We start from the raw sequence: 19,567 nt of genomic DNA, 5'->3' as shown, positions 1-19,567 counted from the left end.
ATAGAGGCAGCAAAGCGATCAAGGATTAAGAAAATTACAAGCATGGGCTTTACTAACTTTTTATATTTCACGTTATAGAAACATGCACACAACAGTCAGAAATGCCCTGAATGAACCTTTCAAACCACCGCTTTCCCCTTAAGAACCTCTTGGTCTTTACTGTGTTTACAGACGTGCACAAAACTGAGCAACCCTATCTGAAAGCATTCGACATTTAGCAGTCAAAACAAGCCCATCCTTTAAGTGTCTATAAGTCAGGGAAGGGAGTCAATACATTTACCGTGCAGCTGGACATCATTTATCTGCACAGTATCTTATAGGAGACCTGGGAAAAGTCAGAGCAGAGTAATTGGCATCTTTTCAAAAACTCTCCTTTTCTAGGAACCAAAGCCTGAGGAACTCACTCTCAGTTTCTGAGAATGAAGTTCTGTGGTTTGTTTTGAACCTTTCATTTGAGGATTAACTTGAGACCTGTTGCTCAAACATTACACTAACCCAGGCATAAGTTAAACAGTCCATCCTAATAGTCAAATATCTGAAAGACAGCAGAAGCGTAAATCTGGAAAACCACAAAAACAAAACAGTTTCTCCAACGGATTCAGCTGACAGTTCCTGGAAGCTTGTTGATGCAATTGTATCAAGAACAACACAGACGAAGGGCAGATGTTACGGCTCCCACTCTCCAAGGACAGTATTAGTAACAGCTTAGTGTCATAATCAATACTAGATCATCTTGATTTTGCGTAGTCTATGCCTGCAATATGAAAGAAAAATGACGACTCACATGTATAAAGAATTTTCTTTGATACATTATTGTTTGTGCTTGTGGTGATGACAGTTTATGTTGGTTATTGTATCTACCGTGTTCATCCTTCTACTAGAGCATATTAAAGTGGATTTCAGAGGGGATGTTAAGCTATTCAATGCTCTCAGAAAATTAATTACAGTGCTCTTGAATTCTGCATTTGATTAAAAAAAAGGCCACGAGCCTGGATGGGTTACTATCACCTGAGATAAACGTGGGATGGGAGTGCCATATTGTATAACTCCAAAAACATTAAAAAGATATGAGATGTTTTCATCCCTTTGTACCCTAGCATGGGTCAAAGTGGGACACATGTTTCCTATGTGTGATGCTCTGTTCAGGTAACATTAACATAATGAAATTCCTGCCGTTGAAGTGATCATTTTTCTGAGGATTATAGGATTGCAGAGGTATGTGTTTAATCACTGTTGACAACCATCACTCCCCTGAGGACACTGTGAGTGTGTGTGTATTTGAACAAGATGGAAAAACCTTGTGTGTGTGTTGCACAATGTTGGTGGTCTGATATGTTTGTATGAGAAAGAAGCCAGAGAAACAAATATGTGTGGCATGTGTGTATTTGTTTGGAGTGTGTTCTTTTTTTGTGTCTACTTTTCTTTGGTTCCTGTATTTTCCGCTCATGCTGACAAACCCATACCGCTGTGTTTGAAGGGTTTCTGTCTGCTGGTTCCTTTCCTTGTCTTTCTCTCTTTTTAAACCTTTAATCAAAAATATCGAGTGTCATACAGGGTCAAGCTGAGACTGCATTGTCAATTGTGTTTTGAGGGGAAACGTATTTCCTCATGGACGTTTATTTTTTGACTTTATGTCATATGAAAGTCCTCATAGAAAGGAGGTTGTGACTTTCACCAAGGAGACAGGTATTCTTATCGCAAGTGAAACCAAAAGTCAATTTGAACTGACTTTAAATTATATACGTAATTTAAAAAACAGGATTTAGTTTAATTTTTGTTTTGTTTTAATTAACTAGAATTTGGGAGAAAACATTTCTCCTCAAAACACAAGTGATCATGCAGTTTAGTTAAGGTTAGGGTAAGGACAAGTCATTTTGTTAGAGGCAGGGTTGTTGGTAACACTGATGATGTAACATGGCTTTGCTCCTATGCACATGGTATATGGAGGTCCCTGTTACCTGGGGGTCCGGGGTTCCCTGCTTTAGAGAGCTGTAAACTCCCAACAGTGGAGCCTCTGTGCTTTTACAAGAAGACATCTGACCTCAGTTAACTTAACAGAAATACAGCAGAATGTTTTTGTTGGGCAAACAAGCACAAATACATGTTACTTGGTGTATATTGGTTTGGAAATTCAAATAGAATCATGGATAGGGACAGGCCTAACTTAAGATATGGTAAAACTTGGACAATATTTGCTTGGTTTTCACCCTGATGTCCATTTCCAGCATTTCGACAACCTAGATTTGGTACAAGTGGAGAATAGAGAGAAAGAGAGAGAGAGGGAGCGGGTGAATAAGCCGTTTGTTTGTCTCTCTGCTGTCTCTCCGGCCTGGTGCTTGGTGCCTGGCGTCCAGGGTCATTTCCTTTCATAGCAACCACTGCCATCCTTGCATTAGCATTTTCTCCGCTGTGGGGGTAACACTTGAGTGTGAGAGTGTGTGTGTGCTGGGTTGCTTGCACACTTCGGGCCTTATTATGCAGGGACTTGGGAAGACAGAGAGAGGGGAGCAGATCCGAGACATCGACCTGACGTCGCTGAGATCCACCATGCCAGCCAGCGGGCCCCTGCAGGTGAGTGCCCCCTGAGAGAGAGAGAGAAACTGTGTGTAAGAGAGGGACAGACTGGGAGAGAGCTGGGTAGAGATAGAGCAGACATAGAAAGATGAATGAAGTTGTGTTATAGATGCATCTTTCTATCTGTTTAGCAAAGGCCTCTCCTAACACTCCACCTTTCTGTTCCCCCCTCCGACTCCCCCTTTCATCTCCATTCCTCTCTGGTCTATCTGCGACTCTGAATCTCTGCTCCTGTCTTAGCTTTGCCGCAGAGCTGTGGTATGTCCTGTCTGTGTGAGAGCTGAGATCAGAGGCTGGCTGTGTGTCTCTCTGGGTTCAGCCCAACGTTTGACTCTATTCTGAGACCAGGTTACGATCGCAACATCCATCAAAAATCAATTAGGGCCCGGGTGCAAAGTCTAATAAAGTCCTCTAATGCAGCAACGGGTCAACAGAACAGGTACTCACCAATGCCAAGAAAATAGGGCAAGGTTTGGGAGCATGAAGAGGATTTATTCAGTGTATTCCCTTCTGAAGGTATTTGTTTCATATATAGTAGTATTTTAGTCATTGTTCAAAACAGTATAACACGACTTTCTATGTTCAAATATTCTTCTAACACTCCTTAACAAACACACACACACACACACACACACACACACACACACACACACACACACACACACACACACACACACACACACACACACACACACACACACACTCCCTGGTGTCTGTTGCGATTCATTTTCTGTATCAATTCCAGGACCAGAAGTGTTCCTGCCCATCAACCAGCAGAGCTATCAGTTACTGATATATTTAGCTACACAAAGTGTGTGTGTGTGTGTGTGTGTGTGTGTGTGTGTGTGTGTGTGTGTGTGTGTGTGTGTGTGTGTGTGTGTGTGTGTGTGTGTGTGTGTGTGTGTGTGTTTCTGTTAGACATTGAAAAGGTGCATCTTAGCTATAACAAGGGGCTTTCCCTTTAAATCTTTAAAAAAAAATCTAGGTCATTTCTAAGTTGTGCTTTTCAGTTCAGCTTTTCAGCTTGTTGTTAATCAACAGTGGAAAAGAAATACATCACAGATAACTAACTTACCAAGAGATAACATTCTAATTTCAGTCTAGTTGTGAATTTTACCCGATAGCAACTCAGTAAAAATTTGACTTCCTGTCAGCAGTATGACAGTTGCAGCAGCAGTATGAATTTATTTAGCAGCAAAACTAAGTTTGCTGCTTGCTAACCACGTCCAAATATACCTCTCATGAATGCTGGTTCTGTTCATTCATTGACTTGAGCAAACATACACTTTCATTCCCTGACTTTCCCTGGTATGATGAGTCACTCTTGCATTTTAGTGAAACCTTGAACAATATCCTTTATGAAAGTATATTGCATCTCTGATTTTGAGTGTCATTTCTCACAGTGATAACATAATGCTGTTACAGTAGCTGGGGTATGTTTCATCAGCAATAAGCAAATATTATAAGCAGATGGATGGTGAAAGAGGATAAAGACCACCAAGACTGTTGGCAGAGACAGAGGCCATGGACGTTTTTAACCATAAAACATCTAGCCTCAAATAAAGCTGTTTACTTTGAACTTTACATAGCGTTAACATTATATCTTGTGGAGAATCAAACTGCCAAGACAAAATCATACAAAGTTACAGACAGTTATGTGTGTTTTTGATGGGTCAATAATGCTTTTTAGGAGGTGAAAGACAGGAATGTATTTACTGTCAAGGCTGTGCTAATAAGCTAATGTTGGTGGCTAGCAAGGTTAGCCTTTCTGGCGCAGTTTCTTATCTAACTTAATGCTGTTAGGGGTTTCTTGTTACAGCCCCATGCTGGCAAAACGCAACATCTTGCAAGAAACAGCGTCTGAGGGCTTCTTAATATTTAACAAACTATGAATGTGTCATACCCACTTGGGGGAAGAAACTCAGCTATCAGACAATATTAACAATTTTTAGCTAAACGAAACACAAGGGTAATACCAAGCCTCATTAGCACTAAGCGAAAAAATGCACTTAGCACACAACTCACGGTAGAAATATTTTATACTTCATCGGTTCTGCAGAAACAAGATAGTTGCTATGAGAGCTACGAGAGTGTATGAGAGCCTCCGGTTTTGGGCTTGCTGGCTGCGCATCACCCATTCACCAATGGTAAGGCTTAGATGGATTTAGGAAATTCCCTCTCGATTCTATTGGCTCTATCGGTTAAAAAGATGTGTCAATCATCAAAATCGACCGATGGGTTCCAGAGCAACCCAGTCTCACGGCATTTCATGTTATAATCACGAAATTAATTGAATCTATTGATTCGTGTTAAATTAATTTCGTGACTATTACACGAAATGCCGTGAGACTGGGTTGTCCAGAGATATGGAAAATGCACCCAAATGACCCCAGAAGTGGGTCTTTGTTTCTAAAGAGTTGGTGATTCTTATGCTGCAGCGACACGGAGACGATACGGGTCGTATCCGCTACAGTTCTCTATCATATACACACAAGGCCGACAGGGAAACGCAGAAACGATAATGATAACGGGTCCCAAGGTGGGTAGATCTGCAGACGCAACGCTCTGGGGGGCCAAACGGCTCCGTGTGTACGCCCTATATGATCATTTCCTGATAATGATGACGCAATAGCCCCGCCTCTCCCCACCTCTACTGCTCCCCCCCACGTCATTGCTGATGTGTTTCGCCAACAACAACAACAACAACAACAACAACAACAGTGTTCCGAGTGTTTCGAGCCAGGTCCCGGTATCTCGCAGGACAGTGCACCCAGCAGGAGCCTCCAGCAGACCCCCCCGCACGGTTCCCTCGTCCCTTGGAAGAGGTGGAGAGGTGGGTGTTTTTCATCTACCGGGGAGAACGTCCTGCTCGGGAGCCAGGCTCAGAGTTAGTGGTAGTGGGTGCGGTGCACCTGCCTTTTACAGCAGGAGCACACGGTCGCCTCAGCAGCCGCCGAAACAGCCAGAGCCCTGCCTCTCTCCCCACCGCTGCTGTTGTGTTTCGCCAACAACAACAATGGCAGATCACAGGGTTGCTTTTGTGCTCCAGACGCTACTGACCATGCTACAGATGTTAGTGCAAAATCTACAGCTCCTCTATCACAACCATCAGTAACAAGTGGACATGGAGAACTACATGAACTACAGAATAAACAGAAGGGCAACCATGGCAACCACGCTCGGGGGTCTTATTCGCTGCTTTTGGTGTATTTTGTGGTGGAAGTACAGCGCCACTTACAGGCCCGGCATATGTACTACAGTGTCTCCAGCGGGTCGAGCGGTCTCGTGTGGACGGACACGTTTCTGGTGCCGATTGCGTGTGGACGGAAGACTTTTTTTATATCAAATTCGGTTCGTTTTCGTTATCGTCTCCGTGTGGCTATGGTCTTAGAAAAGGGAAAGACCATCTAATGAGATGATGAGTTTCATTTGTGGGTGTGATTTTAATGATGATCAGCCAGTTCAAATTATTGTTGATGTCTATGAAGTCTGGTGCCTTTGAGGGTTGCACAAATCCACAATCTCCTTCTCTGGGGGATTTCGTTCTGAAACAGGATTCGGTGGAAACACAGCCAGGCTTGGTTTGTGCATTAGATTGAACAACAACTAACTAGCATTTTGGCTAACATTATGGTATAAGCTGAGCTGTTGGGCAGATTTGTGTGCCTTCTGGGTGGGCGTTCCCATAGGGCTGTCAATAGCACCCTTAACCACAGATAAGCTGATAGCATATAGCACCATTTGGCCTCAATCTGCCATTAGCTATGGTAGTAAGGATCACATCATATGGCTCAGAATGTAACTGTTTATGTTATAGACACTAAGTCCTTGCCACAGCTATTTATTTCAGGCCTGGTTGCTTCATCACTGACTGGCAGATGTGAAAAGAGAAATGTGTGATCTCTGTAAAAGCGGAAATGAGTGTATCCGTGTGCACATGCATGTGTGTGAAATTGCTCTCTCAGCATGATACACATCCTGTATGTCAGTGGCAGCTCACGCTGGTGGTTTGTGATTGATCATCTCTACATTACACATGTGTCTGTGCTAAGTTGTTTTACCAGACAGATGGATGGCAGGTTGCTACTGTGCATTACAGCGTACAGCATGTTTTGCAGGGTGGTGTATGTTACAATGTGAGAATACCAGCTATATAATTAGATGTGGATTTCCTAACCTCCCACTGGTATCAAACACTAATCACTGGTAATGTCTTTAAGTTATATTGGGGTGTGAGCTGACTTTATATAATCTTCTGTGAGATGAAACTGTTGCATGTTGTCACGATTGTGAAAACAGTTTAACACTGGAACATTTCTACTTGATCTGCTTGATTTTGAAAGGGTTTCTCAGTCTCTGAGTTCATGACATTTGCTCAACCTGTGGACATAATGCACTTAGCATAGCTTCAAATCATGTTCAAAGCAGAATGTGTAATTTGCTAAAATTTGATTTATGAGGTTTGGTCTGTGTGAAGCTGCCACGATGAATCTATTTCTATGGTGTGAATACTTAACACCTCAAAGTCACTCTATGAATAGAGCTAAGCCAGGGGCGTAGGACGGGGGACAGAGGTGTAGAGAGGCCAACTTAAATTACTTGCCATAGTTATTATTTAAAAGTCATTATCACACCAGGTCAACTAGGGTTCTGAGAAAGTGATAGTTGAATTAATAGGATGAGAGACTAAAAGACTACAGCAGGTGCTCAAATGCTGTGGTGCGTTTCTGCGCCATTTGGGTCCTGGACAGTGACGGTAAGCAGCTTATTGCCTGTTGCCACAAGCTAAACAAGTAAAGTAAACGCAGAAGCAAAGAATAAAGAGGAAAATATTATACTAACAGCAGGTACTTCTGATAAACTTAAAGGGGACCTATTATGCTAAATGCACTTTTTGATGTCTTTTATACATAAATATGTGTCCCCGGTGTGTCAGGGAACTCAAAAAGTGTCAGAAAACAAAACCCTCTCTCTTTTCCTCCGTACCCACATCTCTAAAAAAAAGAAAGAAAGGGGGGTGCTAACAATGGATGTATAATAAGAACTGGATACAGCGTCGGAGGCGGGGTCTCGTTCTTTCCTATGAGAGCTGCTCATTGGCGCATGAGGACAAAATGGCCCAACTTTTGAGAGAGCGAAACGTCACAGATTACCCATCATGCCTAGCTGTCAGAGCAGAAGAACCCGTAAGGGCGCTCACCAAGCCCCCAGGAAGTGCGCCGGACTCTCGTCCTTTCCTATGAGAGCTGCTCATTGGCGCATGAGGACAAAATGGCCCAACTTTTGAGAGAGCGAAACGTCACAGATTACCCGTCATGCCTGGCTGTCAGAGCAGAAGAACCCGTATGTGCTCTCACAGAGCATGCGCCCCTTAAGCCCCACCCCCCGAGCTCCCATTCTCGGCTCACTAGAATGAATGGAGACAGAAAATAAATCTAGATTCGGCTTTTAGTGCATTTTACAACTTTAAGGACCTAATGATTATAATAAGGGCTATAAAATAGTTCATACTGGGTAGTTTATTTAGTTGAAAAAAAATTATCCGCTGATTTACAGACGTCTCTTTCCCAATGTTAGTCAATGGGAAAAAGTATTTCTGTGCCCAGTGACGTCACAGACTGATACGGAAATTGTAGTACCGCCGTTTGGACACAACGAATATTTTCCTCAGAGTCCGGCGCACTTCTTGGGGGCTTGGCGTTCACAGAGCATGCGCCCCTTAAGCCCCGCCCCCCGAGCTCCCACTCTCGGCTCAGTAGAATGAATGGAGACAGAAAATACATCTAGATTCGGCTTTTAGTGCATTTTACAACTTTAAGGACCTAATGATTATAATAAGGGCTGTAAAATAGTTCATACTGGGTAGTTTATTTAATTTAAAAAAAAGTATCCGCTGATTTACAGACGTCTCTTTCCCAATGTTAGTCAATGGGGAAAAGTCTTTCTGGGCCCAGTGACGTCACGGACTGATACGGTAGTACCGCCGTTTGGACACAACAAATATTTTCATCAGAGTCCGGCGCACTTCCTGGGGGCTTGGTGCTAACAAGCAGATCCAGAATTGTCGCTCCTATAACGTCATTGGTGACATCCGGCCGACGTGACCATGGGAGCCTGCCTGCAGGCGCCACTCTCAGGACACTTCCAATCTGAGGACACCTCCACTCTCAGGACAGGAAGTGCATGCACGCTAAGAATTACAAAATAAAATCGCCACTATCAGTACAGCGCCACTTTCCGAACAGGAAATGCACGCCAATACAAAATAAAATCGCACTGACACTTATTATATCTATATAGATATATATATATTTATATATATAAATAACGACATCTTGTATTTTAGTTACACCCGCTAGACAACAGTGGAGGGATCGAGAAACAACCGTGTTTGCCGGGGTGGAGGTTCCCGGCTGGAACCTCCGCTGCGGGACCCGTGGTGGGACCCCTGAGTCAGACGGTGCGTCTTGGTCACGCCCTCCGATGGTGGGTCGCGTTTGCCATTCGATCAGTGAGAGGAGAGGAGAAAAATGCAACAAAAATGGTCATGGCCGTGGGGGGACACCCGAGACCGGGCAGTGTCCCCGGTAGAAGGAACCGGGTGAAATAGCCAAAGAAAATAATAATAAAACCGGGGGAAAAAAAGAGGGGGGAAAGTGAAAAAAAGTGTCAGAAAATAGGCACTCGTGAGGCGGGCAGAGTCCCCTGTCAACTCCCGTTACATTCCTCCATGGTGTCATTTGAGCGAAAATCAACTTTTACGAGAACCAGGCTGGGGGGGTCAAAAGGGCTTGACCAAGGCCGACCCAAAGTGCATGGTGAGCGGACTCATCACCTCCGTGATGAGTCTCCATTGTGATTTGAAAACTTCCATCAGACGAGTCCTTCGGGGGGCGGGGAAAAAAGTGTTCGTCAGTACTGTACTCTGTACTGAGAGTGGAGGTGTCCTGACAGTGGAGCCTACACCAGTACTGTCTTGAGAGTGGAGGCCTGCAGGCAGACCCCTCTCAACGTGACACGTCCCAACCTATTGTCTCCGGCACACGTGACACGTCCCAACCTTTACAGTATATATACAGTCTATGGTCCCAACCTATATTCTCCGGCACACGTGACACGTCCCAACCCATCGTCTCACAGGGGTGTTTCTCAATGTCAAGGAGGCTTGCTTGGTAGCACATGTACCTCCGAGTGAGTTCCTTAAGAAGCGAGGCAAGAATACCTCCTAGCCTCGGAAAACGAAGAATGGAACAGGCTAGCAAGTGTGCAGGTGTGCGTCATATGAGAGGCCCCGCCTTACATTTTCCGCCAAAGATTTGGGAAATTGGTCCCTGCGCAACGCATTGTGGGGATTTTAAGACCGCGGAGTCTACACATGTGCAGCCTCGAAATGTTCCTCAACGAAGTATGCCGGCCTCGGTATAATTCCAAGTATCCTGGACATTGGAACAGTCCTTCGGCGGCACTCGATGAAGTAGTATCCTTGAAATAGTGAGAAACACCCACAGTCGCAGCTGTGTGTCTATGTATTCAGCAGGATGTCTGCTGGAGGCTTAGAGTAAAGTTGTTATATATATAATACATATAATGGCACTGTTCTAGCGGTAAACACTTAAGAAAGAACATGTCAAGCTATGTGCTGTATCGGAAACAATGCGCGGCGTGTTTTGGGAGTAATATGCTGTGTGTTTACATTAGCAAGCATGCTAACATTCAGAGCTAACCATGGAGCTAACGCTGTAGGCTACTGGAGAGAATATGTGTAACGTAATGTCCTTGTGGTAAACCCTGTGAGAGAGAAAGGTTGAGCTCCATACTGTTTCAGAAATAAAGCTTGAAGTGGTTAGGAGCATAACATGGCATTTAATCACAGCAGCGTTTAGCTGAGCTTCTCCCGGTAGAAATCTCTCTCTAGTAGTAGCAGTGGAAGGCTGCGTGACGCTACAAAGGGGCGTGGCTAGCAGCAGCCATTCCATTAGCCGCTTTCACACCAAGTACTTTGCCGTACTTAGTGCCCAGCACTTAGTGCCAGCACTTAGTACCCCCATGGAACTAAGTACAGATCGTGTTCACACCGGAATAAGTTCCCTGGGGGAAGATTACGCAAATGAAGCCGCTGACGTCACTTCTTCTTCTTCTGCTTTGGGTTTACTGGCAGGCCGCAAACCACTTCACGGCGTATACTGCCACCCGAAGTTCCCGGCCGGAAGTCCCCGGAGTTGGGGCCTTCCAAGTAAATCGCCAGAATGCCGACACCTCCTCATCACTCCACCGTTCCCATGTTTTGTTTTGTGTTGCCATAAGTTATTCTCTCTCCGTTGGTGCGCGGGGCTAATGCTAATGCTAATAATGCTAATGCCAGCAAATACAATGGCGGCTTCACAAAACTTTTCAGAGTTTTACGGGGCGTGGTTTGCAATTCGCCCAGCCAATCTAAATTGGTACTTTTTTCTCCCCAGGATAGTACCACCTCTCTAGCAGGCACTAAAAATGGGGGGAAAAGTTCTCGGAACTAAGTACTCTTTTTGATGTGAAGGCAAAATTCCAGGCAAAATTCCAGGCACTATCGGAACTAAACGGGAAAAGTAAGGGTAAAAGTACTCCGGTGTGAACGCGCCTATTTAAAGCAGAATCAGCCTGTTTGCAACAAGGCTGCAAAAGAGGGATGAGCAGTATGAGGCATGGCTACAATGGGTGATCTGTTTGGTATTTTAAGCAGAAAACTTCACAGACATGTTTTGTATAGGTATGGCCCTACAATATATTTTTCAAATATAGCATAATAGGTCCACTTTAAGGCTACCTAAATCTGATTATAAATTCAATAAATATAACCCTAACCCAACAAGTTTTTTTTTCTTCATTTATTTTTTATATACAGGCTCTCATAGATAATAATTAAGGAACAAGTCCGAACATGGTGCAGAAGTTAGAGGCAACAATTGACTTGTGGAGAGATACCTCTTCTAAAGTAATAATCTTAAAGAAAGAAGATCTACAACCATACATTATGTGTACGCACAGAGAAAGAAATATGCATTCTTCATATTTTTGTCAGATTTATAATTTCCCACACACGCCTGGTACTCTACATATTGGTAGATGATCAAGAAAATAGGTCTATATGTGTCAAGATAGTAGTGGTAACTGTATTCTCAGATGTTACTCCTCTATCTCTCCTCTGAATAACAATGTGTTTACCGCAATAGTTTCTTTTTTTATCCATTTATTTTAGTGTCCATGCTGTGTGTCCCTTCATGACCACCGTCCCTCTCATCTCCTTCCCACTTCTTTCACCTCCCAGAATACTTTGCTGCCTCTCTTTGACATTACGTGTACGTGTGTGTGTGTGTGTGTGTGTGTGTGTGTGTGTGTGTGTGTGTGTGTGTGTGTGTGTGTGTGTGTGTGTGTGTGTGTGTGTGTGCGTGTGCGTGTGTGTGTGTGTGTTTGTGTGTCCATTTGTAACCCCTTCTTGGTAAGTGCCACATTCTGAGTAGGTGTGTGAAGTACGAGTGTGTGTATGTGTGTGTGTGTGTGTGTGTGTGTGTGTGTGTGTGTGCGTGTGTGTGTGTGTGTGTGTGTGTGTGTGTGTGTGTGTGTGTGTGTGTGTGTGTATGTATGATTCCGAGAACTTTCATCTGAAACCTCACTGTGCCTCATCAGGACTGTTGTTGTGTAATACAAGTGCAGTGTGTAATATAATATTCGCTTTGTGTGTCCAAACAATAGCCTATATGTTTCTGGCTGTGTGTCTTTTTTTCATTCTTTGCATGCTAGGACAGAAATATATACAGTGTGAGTATGTTGGGCTGCAGGATCTAATATCCAGAAAGTTGTGAGCGCAATTCCCACTTTAGTATCAAGTTTCCAGTCTATCCCAAGTGACTTGTTATCAGATTTACTTTCACCTATCCTCATTGGTGTATAACGTTTCCCCAGTTGCCATGGCGATTCATCTGTTGATTGATGTATATTGATGTCGTAGCACTTTTCAGAATTTCATGACGTAGTCGGCCTAAAGGAAACATGAGCGTTAATCTTGCAGTGTGTTTCTTCATCAGCCCGATGAAGACTGTGTGTTGAAAGCTCAGGAAAAAATCCTGCAAGTTGATCTTGACCTAAGCTTGTTTTTGTCAAACTACAATTTTCAAAGCCAATTCAATAGATCCAATATTCCAAACGGATAAACTGACACGCCCAATAAAACACCCAGTAAAATGTTTGGATTCCTGGCCTGTTCCTCATTTCAGTGTTGCTTCACCTGCAGTCATGTGATACAGAAACAGAAACATGTGTCACTCTCAGCACCTGTCATGTGTGATCCACATAACCCTCTTTAAAGAGGCCCTATTCTGCTTTTTGGGGTTTTCCCTCCCCTGTAGTGTGTTCTGTATGTTTCTGTGCATGTCAATGGTCTGCAAAGCTAAAATCCCTGTTTTCCCAGATGGAGTTTCTCTCCTACACCCCCGCCCCCCTCCCCTGCCTGAAACACCTCCATTGGACTCCTTTGTTTCCTTCGAGAACATAGTGACATCACTATGTAACGCTGGTGCTTGTATTGGCTAGCGCTCGAACACATTGTACGTGATAGAGTCCCAGTAGAGACACTACATACTGATATGAACCTGAACATGAGCAGAATAGGACCCCTTAACATTATTGCCAAGCATGAGACTTTAAACGGTGTTTCTAAGAAAATCATCTATTCGTATTTTTATGAAAAGTAGTTTGTCTTTTAGTGTATCTACTTTTACTACTTGTGACATATAATTAACATGTTCTGCTGTAACTGTTCAGTTTTAGGGTGAATGGTAAATCTTCTTTCTGTTTTATTGTCTCTCTTTCCTCCATACATTCGTCTTCATCTTCTCAGTTATTTTCAGTTTGTCCTCCTCTCTCCATTTCCCCCTCTTCCTTTGCCCCTGTCTAGGTGGTGAGTTTGTTTTCTTTTCATTTTTTAGGGGGGGAAATGACAGCCGACTCGGGTTGAATCTGAAACAGCTTTACGGGGAAAAGAGCCCAATTCGCAGCAGTTTGTGTGCATGTGCAGAAGCGTGAAGAGATTTTTTGAGCGAGTGCAAAAAGTGCCATGAAGAGTGATTCCAGACGAAGCTCTAGATCCCTACAGATACAAACAATTACATTATCACACACACACACACACACACACACACACACACACACACACACACACACACACACACACACACACACACACACACACACACACACACACACACACACACACACACACACACACACACACACACACACACACACACACACACACACACACACACACACACACACACACACACACACACACACACACACACACACACCAGCCCCTCTGTCTCCTGCTCACTCTGTCACAAACCCACAATGATTGTGTCACCGAGTAAAACACAGCAGACATAAAGCATTCTCCTCTCATTCACCTAAAATTAATTCAACAATGTTTACTCCAACATCTCCTAAAAAGTTAACTTCAGTGAAAAACTTAACTGCATGACATTTCCTAAAAACTTTATTTGTCAAAAGAACTAAAGGAGGATCCTTTAAACCTTTAAATGATTATTACACATGGAATAAATCACTAACTGCAGCCACAGGCCAAGAGTATTGTGGCACACTTTTGTTCTTAATCCACTTGTTCCATGTCGTCATCGCCAAGACAGAGCAGGAGACCTCTCTCTGGTGCTGAGGCTTCCTGCTGTGACTCCATAACTCACAACACACCACACCACACACACACACACACACACACACACACACACACACACACACACACACACACACCACACACACACACACACACACACACACACACACACACACACACACACACACACACACACACCCACACCTGAACCTATACTTAATAATTTGGGGTCACTTCTGGCCTGCGCACGGTTTGAGGTGCCGTACACTTCCTTTAAATCTGAAACTCAGAGAGGTGTGGTGTGCTGTACTTGGATCATAGCCAAGCACATATAGAGACACTGTGTGACCACACATCTGGGGAAGGATGTGCACTTAAAAATAGACATAAATGTGAGGCTGTGTGTGTGTGGGGGGTTACAGTAATACTCAAAGCATAGATGTGACATTGATATCAAACTTCTCCTTTAAATCTTGGAAAGAAAGTGAATAAGCCAAGAATGTTGAACAATTGCTTTAAAGGAAAACTTCACCCCAGATGTATTATTTGAACATCCATTAATCACCCCATGTTACCTTGAATTCTTGAAAAAACTGTTTTTCTCGCATGCCTTCACAGTGAACAAAGAATCCCCAAAATACACTCCTTTACAATGTCTCACACAACATGTTCAGTTGAATCCAGGTCACATTTGTTTAGTCCTATTCTTGCTTCTCAAACTGATGCATTTTCATGCAAAACGTAATATTTTTAAAGTCTAGTAACGGGTCGCTTGTCGTCATTGCAATGCTATTTAGAAAAGATGACTTCTGTTTTTTATTCTTTGTTCACACCGAAGGATTGAATGGAAGTTGAAACAAGGTGATTCATTCTCATACAAATGGTCATCTTTGGAGTGAAGTACTCCTTGAAGAAAGGCAACAAACATCAGAGAGGGAAAGAGTGTGAGTTGATAGAAAACACAGAAACATAGTGGGGAAGGGGAGAGATAGCTTGGCATGTAAACATCAAGAAAAAAGGGAAGACACACACACACACACTCACACAGAATCTGACCTCTTTTATTTGTTGATAAATGTGTTGCTATGCAGCGGGCTGTCGGCCAGTGTGTGTGTGTGTTTATATGAATGTGAAGGTAAATACTGTCCGCGCTCTTTCTATGTTTTCCTTCCCTCCAGCTCGAGTGTTAGGTCATCGGATAAGACAAAGTGTGTGTGTGTGTGAAAGAGATCCACGTTTATGTTTCTGCTCAGCCTGCATGAGGGTATATATAAACTGTCCAGCTGACATATGTGCAGTATATGTTTGTGAACATGTAAATATGTGGCTGCAGGGGTCAAGGACATAATAGCATCATTTCAAGCTCTGTGTATACGTTTGAGGTCATCTGTGATTTTAAATGTGTTAAAGGGGATAAATGGGAGCAGGGGTGGGTGTGAGGGGGGGGGGGGTGGGGGTGAGGTTCTGTCTTACCTCATCCAGCCTCTCCGCTGATGCCCCGGTGCCTGCGGGGCTCATGGGACGATTGTTGACCCCAGCACAATGAGATCACGAAATGAAACAAAGGCTCTCTGTTATGAACTGTCCTCTGTGTGCAACCACAAAGCATACCAAGTCATTTAGAGAATTGCCTTTAATGTTTATTTAATGTGAAAATAAGTGCATTTTACCACAGTTTGGCAGCTAAGCGACCATTACAAATTCTCACCAAATTGCCGGCGGTATACATTTCTAGTTTTGCGTGCATTCTTTAGACATATTTTTTAGAGAATAAAACAAAGACGTTGAGTATGAAGTTGCTTAGCAGTTAGCATGTACAGAATAAGGTTTATTGCCAAGTATAGGAAGGAATTTGCCTGTGTTTGGTGCACATCATGAACATGATGAAGGCACAAGTCCAAGAACATACATTTGGAATAGAAAAATCACAATAGGAAGAAGATACTTAAAATAAAAATAAATATAACATTTATGTACAGCAAAACTATTTGCTTCTTTGGCTACTATTAGCGAGTGAAATGCTTCAAGAAACAAGGTTTAAACTGTGGGGTGGACAGAGTTTCTTAAAAAAAAGCATGTAGCTCTAATCTCACGTTATATTTGAAAGCTTCCGCATGCCTGGACACATAACATGTTTCACAGCATTTTTCTCTCAGTATTCTGTGTACATAAGCCTGCTCTGTTCAAACACATACATCATCTTTAGGGGCCTCTGGGCTCTGGATAAAGGCCTCCTTAGCTCACCTCCTCTGATATACTGCATTTATGCTGGTCTCTTTACGTTTGTTGGTGTGAGTTTTGTGGCGACCAGGAATATCCGTTTACCCTTTGACCTCTTTAGGGAAAGTAAACAGCCATAACCTCTCTTAGACAAATAGTCTTTTACCTTTTTCTCACAGCCACACACACACATAACACTATTGGCTACCAAATGCTTTAGTTCCACCAGCAAGTTGACTTTTTTGTTTCATCGCTAAATATCTACATTTTGGATGGATTTGCATGAAATTTGCCATAGATATACAATCTCCCTGGAAGATTCATACTATACAATCAGACTTATCTCGTCTTTCACCAACATGTTTATATTTTAGTTTTTTATTGAAATATATCATATGGATTGCTGTGAAATCTGCTAAAAACATTCATGGTCCCCAGAGGATGACTTGTAATAACTTTGATCCCCTGACGTTCCAGGTTTAGATCCATTTATTACAACACTTACATAAATGTATGACTTTTCACAAACCTCAGCTGTATTTTATGTTTAGTGATAATTATCCAATGTTATCAAATCAATTCAAATCAAAGTTTATTTATAAAGCACATTTAAAAGCGATTTTTGGTCGGGCCAAAGTGCTGTACATGTAATAAATACTACAATCATAAAAATACATTACTACAATCACAATAAAAGACAATAAATTACAACAGATATATAAAATTGAAAAAAAACACAGGGAAAAGTCAGGAAGTCGTGCTCCGCTCTGACTAAAAGGCCAGGGAGAGTATGGTCACACACTGAAATAAGAGGGTGAACATGATCAACAGTACTGTACTGTATACCTGCTAAGCATCAACCTGCTAGCATAGTGGCTAACGACTCCTAACCAGTTTAAATTAAAATGTATTCTGCATATAGGATTTACTGGCCCAAAATGTTGGATGGATCTGCATCATAAACATTTATTTACATAATTGATGCTTGACAGTTGGGAAACTAATGGTTTTAATAGATTTAAAAGATCTAAACCAATAGATACTGCATCTATAGGTTTGTGAAAGCAGTTGTTGCCAGTGGAAAACTCTCATCATGGTGATTAAAAACTTTAATTCCCAACAGTAGTAGTACATCACAGTCCTCTGAAATCACAGTGGTGGCTGTAAAGTAGCTTTGATCAGAGGCCTCAGATCCAGGCTGATCATTTCCACATTGCCACTGCATTGAAGGGCATTCAGTAACCAGGGAGTAGGACTCTTGTTTTTCCACTTTATATCCACACACGCACAATTATATCAAATCTGTACAGAAACGTCTTTCGTGATAACTTTTCAATCAGGAAAGACTAGTAATAGTCTTTGGCGATTAGACTGCAATCCTGATGTCGTATATATCTTAAGTGGCAAGTTCAGCCGTGAGCATATAGGAAACCCCCCCCTGGGGTCTAGACACTGGTGGTGATGTTGAAGGTCTGCATTTGATGAGGAGATGGGATGATGAGGAGGTGGGATGAGATGTGGTCTTTGGATTAGCTGGGCACTGGATTTGATGAGTAAATATGGATTAGGAGGAGGCGGGCCGCAACATAAACACCTGAAATCACAGCTGACTGCAGGAGAGAGGAGAACAATTTTGAAGTTTGACTATAAAATATGAAATATAATTGGTTAACAAGCTGATTAATGCAGGTGCGGAGTGAATGAACGTACACCCAGACTTCCTGCTGAGGTGAATGTAAACCTCAGCTGTGCACTGTGCAACACCACACTGACCACACAGTTATTGAGTGTAGAATACATGCATGACTTTATTGCAATCGTAAACCCTTTGTGTGTTCATACTAAATGACAGAACTGTTTAACAGGTTGTATTATATGTGTGTACAATCATGCAATATAATGTATGCTGCCATGACGCATGTGTGTGTGAGAGATAGCAGTGTGTTTACTGAGCAATGTGGACAGTTGCATCATTAGGGGATGTTATCTGCAGGTGCGTCTTGAAATTGGAAGTATGTGTTTGTGTGCAAATGTCTGTCAGAAGCTCAGTACTGAGGACAAAGATGCACTTCCTGTTTGGCCTCCATAGTTCTTTTACCACCTTCTCCATAAAGGCATCAGGCACAATGCTTCAGTAATGTCGGGCAATAATTACATGTCACTTGTTAGACGCTTTTATCCAAAGCGACTTACATACTCAATACTGTGGGCAATCCCCACAGGAGCAATTTGGGGTGAAGTGTCTTGCCCAGGGACACAACGACATGCTGACTGCAGTGGGGTTTGAACCTGTGACCCCCTGAACCCTGTGTCTCTAAGACCCCATTTACACGCAAACGAAACGCAAAAGAACCGAATACGATATAAAAAAAGTCTTCCGTTCACACGAGACCGCTCGGGAGCGCTGGAGACGCTGTAGTACATATGCCGGGCCTGTAAGTGGCGCTGTACCTCCGCCATAAAATACACCAAAAGCAGCGAAGAAGACCCCCGAGCATGGTTGCCATGGTTGCCCTTCTGTTTATGCCCCGCGGTGGATTTAGCAACATGTAGTTCATGTAATTCTCCATGTCCACTTGTTGCTGATGGTTGTGGTAGAGGAGCTGTAGATTTTGCACTAACATCTGTAGCATGGTCAGTAGCAGTAGCTACTGACAGTAGCTACTTACCATGCTACAGCAGTGAGCAGCAGAGGTGGGGAGAGGTGGGGCTATGGCTTCATCGTTATCAGGAAATGATTGTATAGGACGTACACACGGAGCCGTTTGCCCCCCCAGAGCGTTCCAGTTGCAGATCTATCCACCTTTGGACCCGTTATCGTTTGTGGGGTCTGTTTCCGCGTTTCCGTTACGGCCTCGTGTGAACGAACGGGCTATACGAAAGAGAAAAGTAGCGGATACAACCGTTTGCGTTCTCGTGTAAACAGCACCTAAGATAGCTGAGAAATGGGTGTCAAAACTAATCACCAAACATTTAGACAAAGGTTTCGCTCCACTCCACCCAATGCAGTTTGGTTTTCGTGCTCACCACTCCACTGAGACAGCTAACTGTGTCTTTGTGGAAAAGGTTAAATGTATGTTGGACACAAGCCCATATGTAGGTGCTGTCTTC

General features: G+C 43.1%; 1 protein-coding gene across 5 annotated transcripts in view; it reads left to right on the top strand.

Annotated features, from left to right (window-relative positions):
- The first annotated feature begins 2,264 nt into the window (after positions 1-2,264).
- LOC117484862 (ninjurin-2-like) overlaps positions 2,265-19,567 on the top strand; it is a 40,037-nt gene continuing 22,734 nt past the window's right edge. For all 5 annotated transcript variants that reach the window (XM_034133302.1, XM_034133301.1, XM_034133300.1 and 2 more), the window contains exon 1: positions 2,265-2,571. In XM_034133302.1, the coding sequence (XP_033989193.1) occupies positions 2,476-2,571 (96 nt within the window). In that variant the 5' untranslated portion in view covers positions 2,265-2,475. The remainder of the gene's footprint in view (positions 2,572-19,567) is intronic.

This window comes from Trematomus bernacchii, unplaced genomic scaffold (genome assembly GCF_902827165.1).
Source record: "Trematomus bernacchii unplaced genomic scaffold, fTreBer1.1, whole genome shotgun sequence".
Taxonomy (NCBI): domain Eukaryota; kingdom Metazoa; phylum Chordata; class Actinopteri; order Perciformes; family Nototheniidae; genus Trematomus; species Trematomus bernacchii.
Note: the sequence above shows the minus strand (reverse complement) of the source record. Positions and strands in the feature narration are given on the sequence as shown.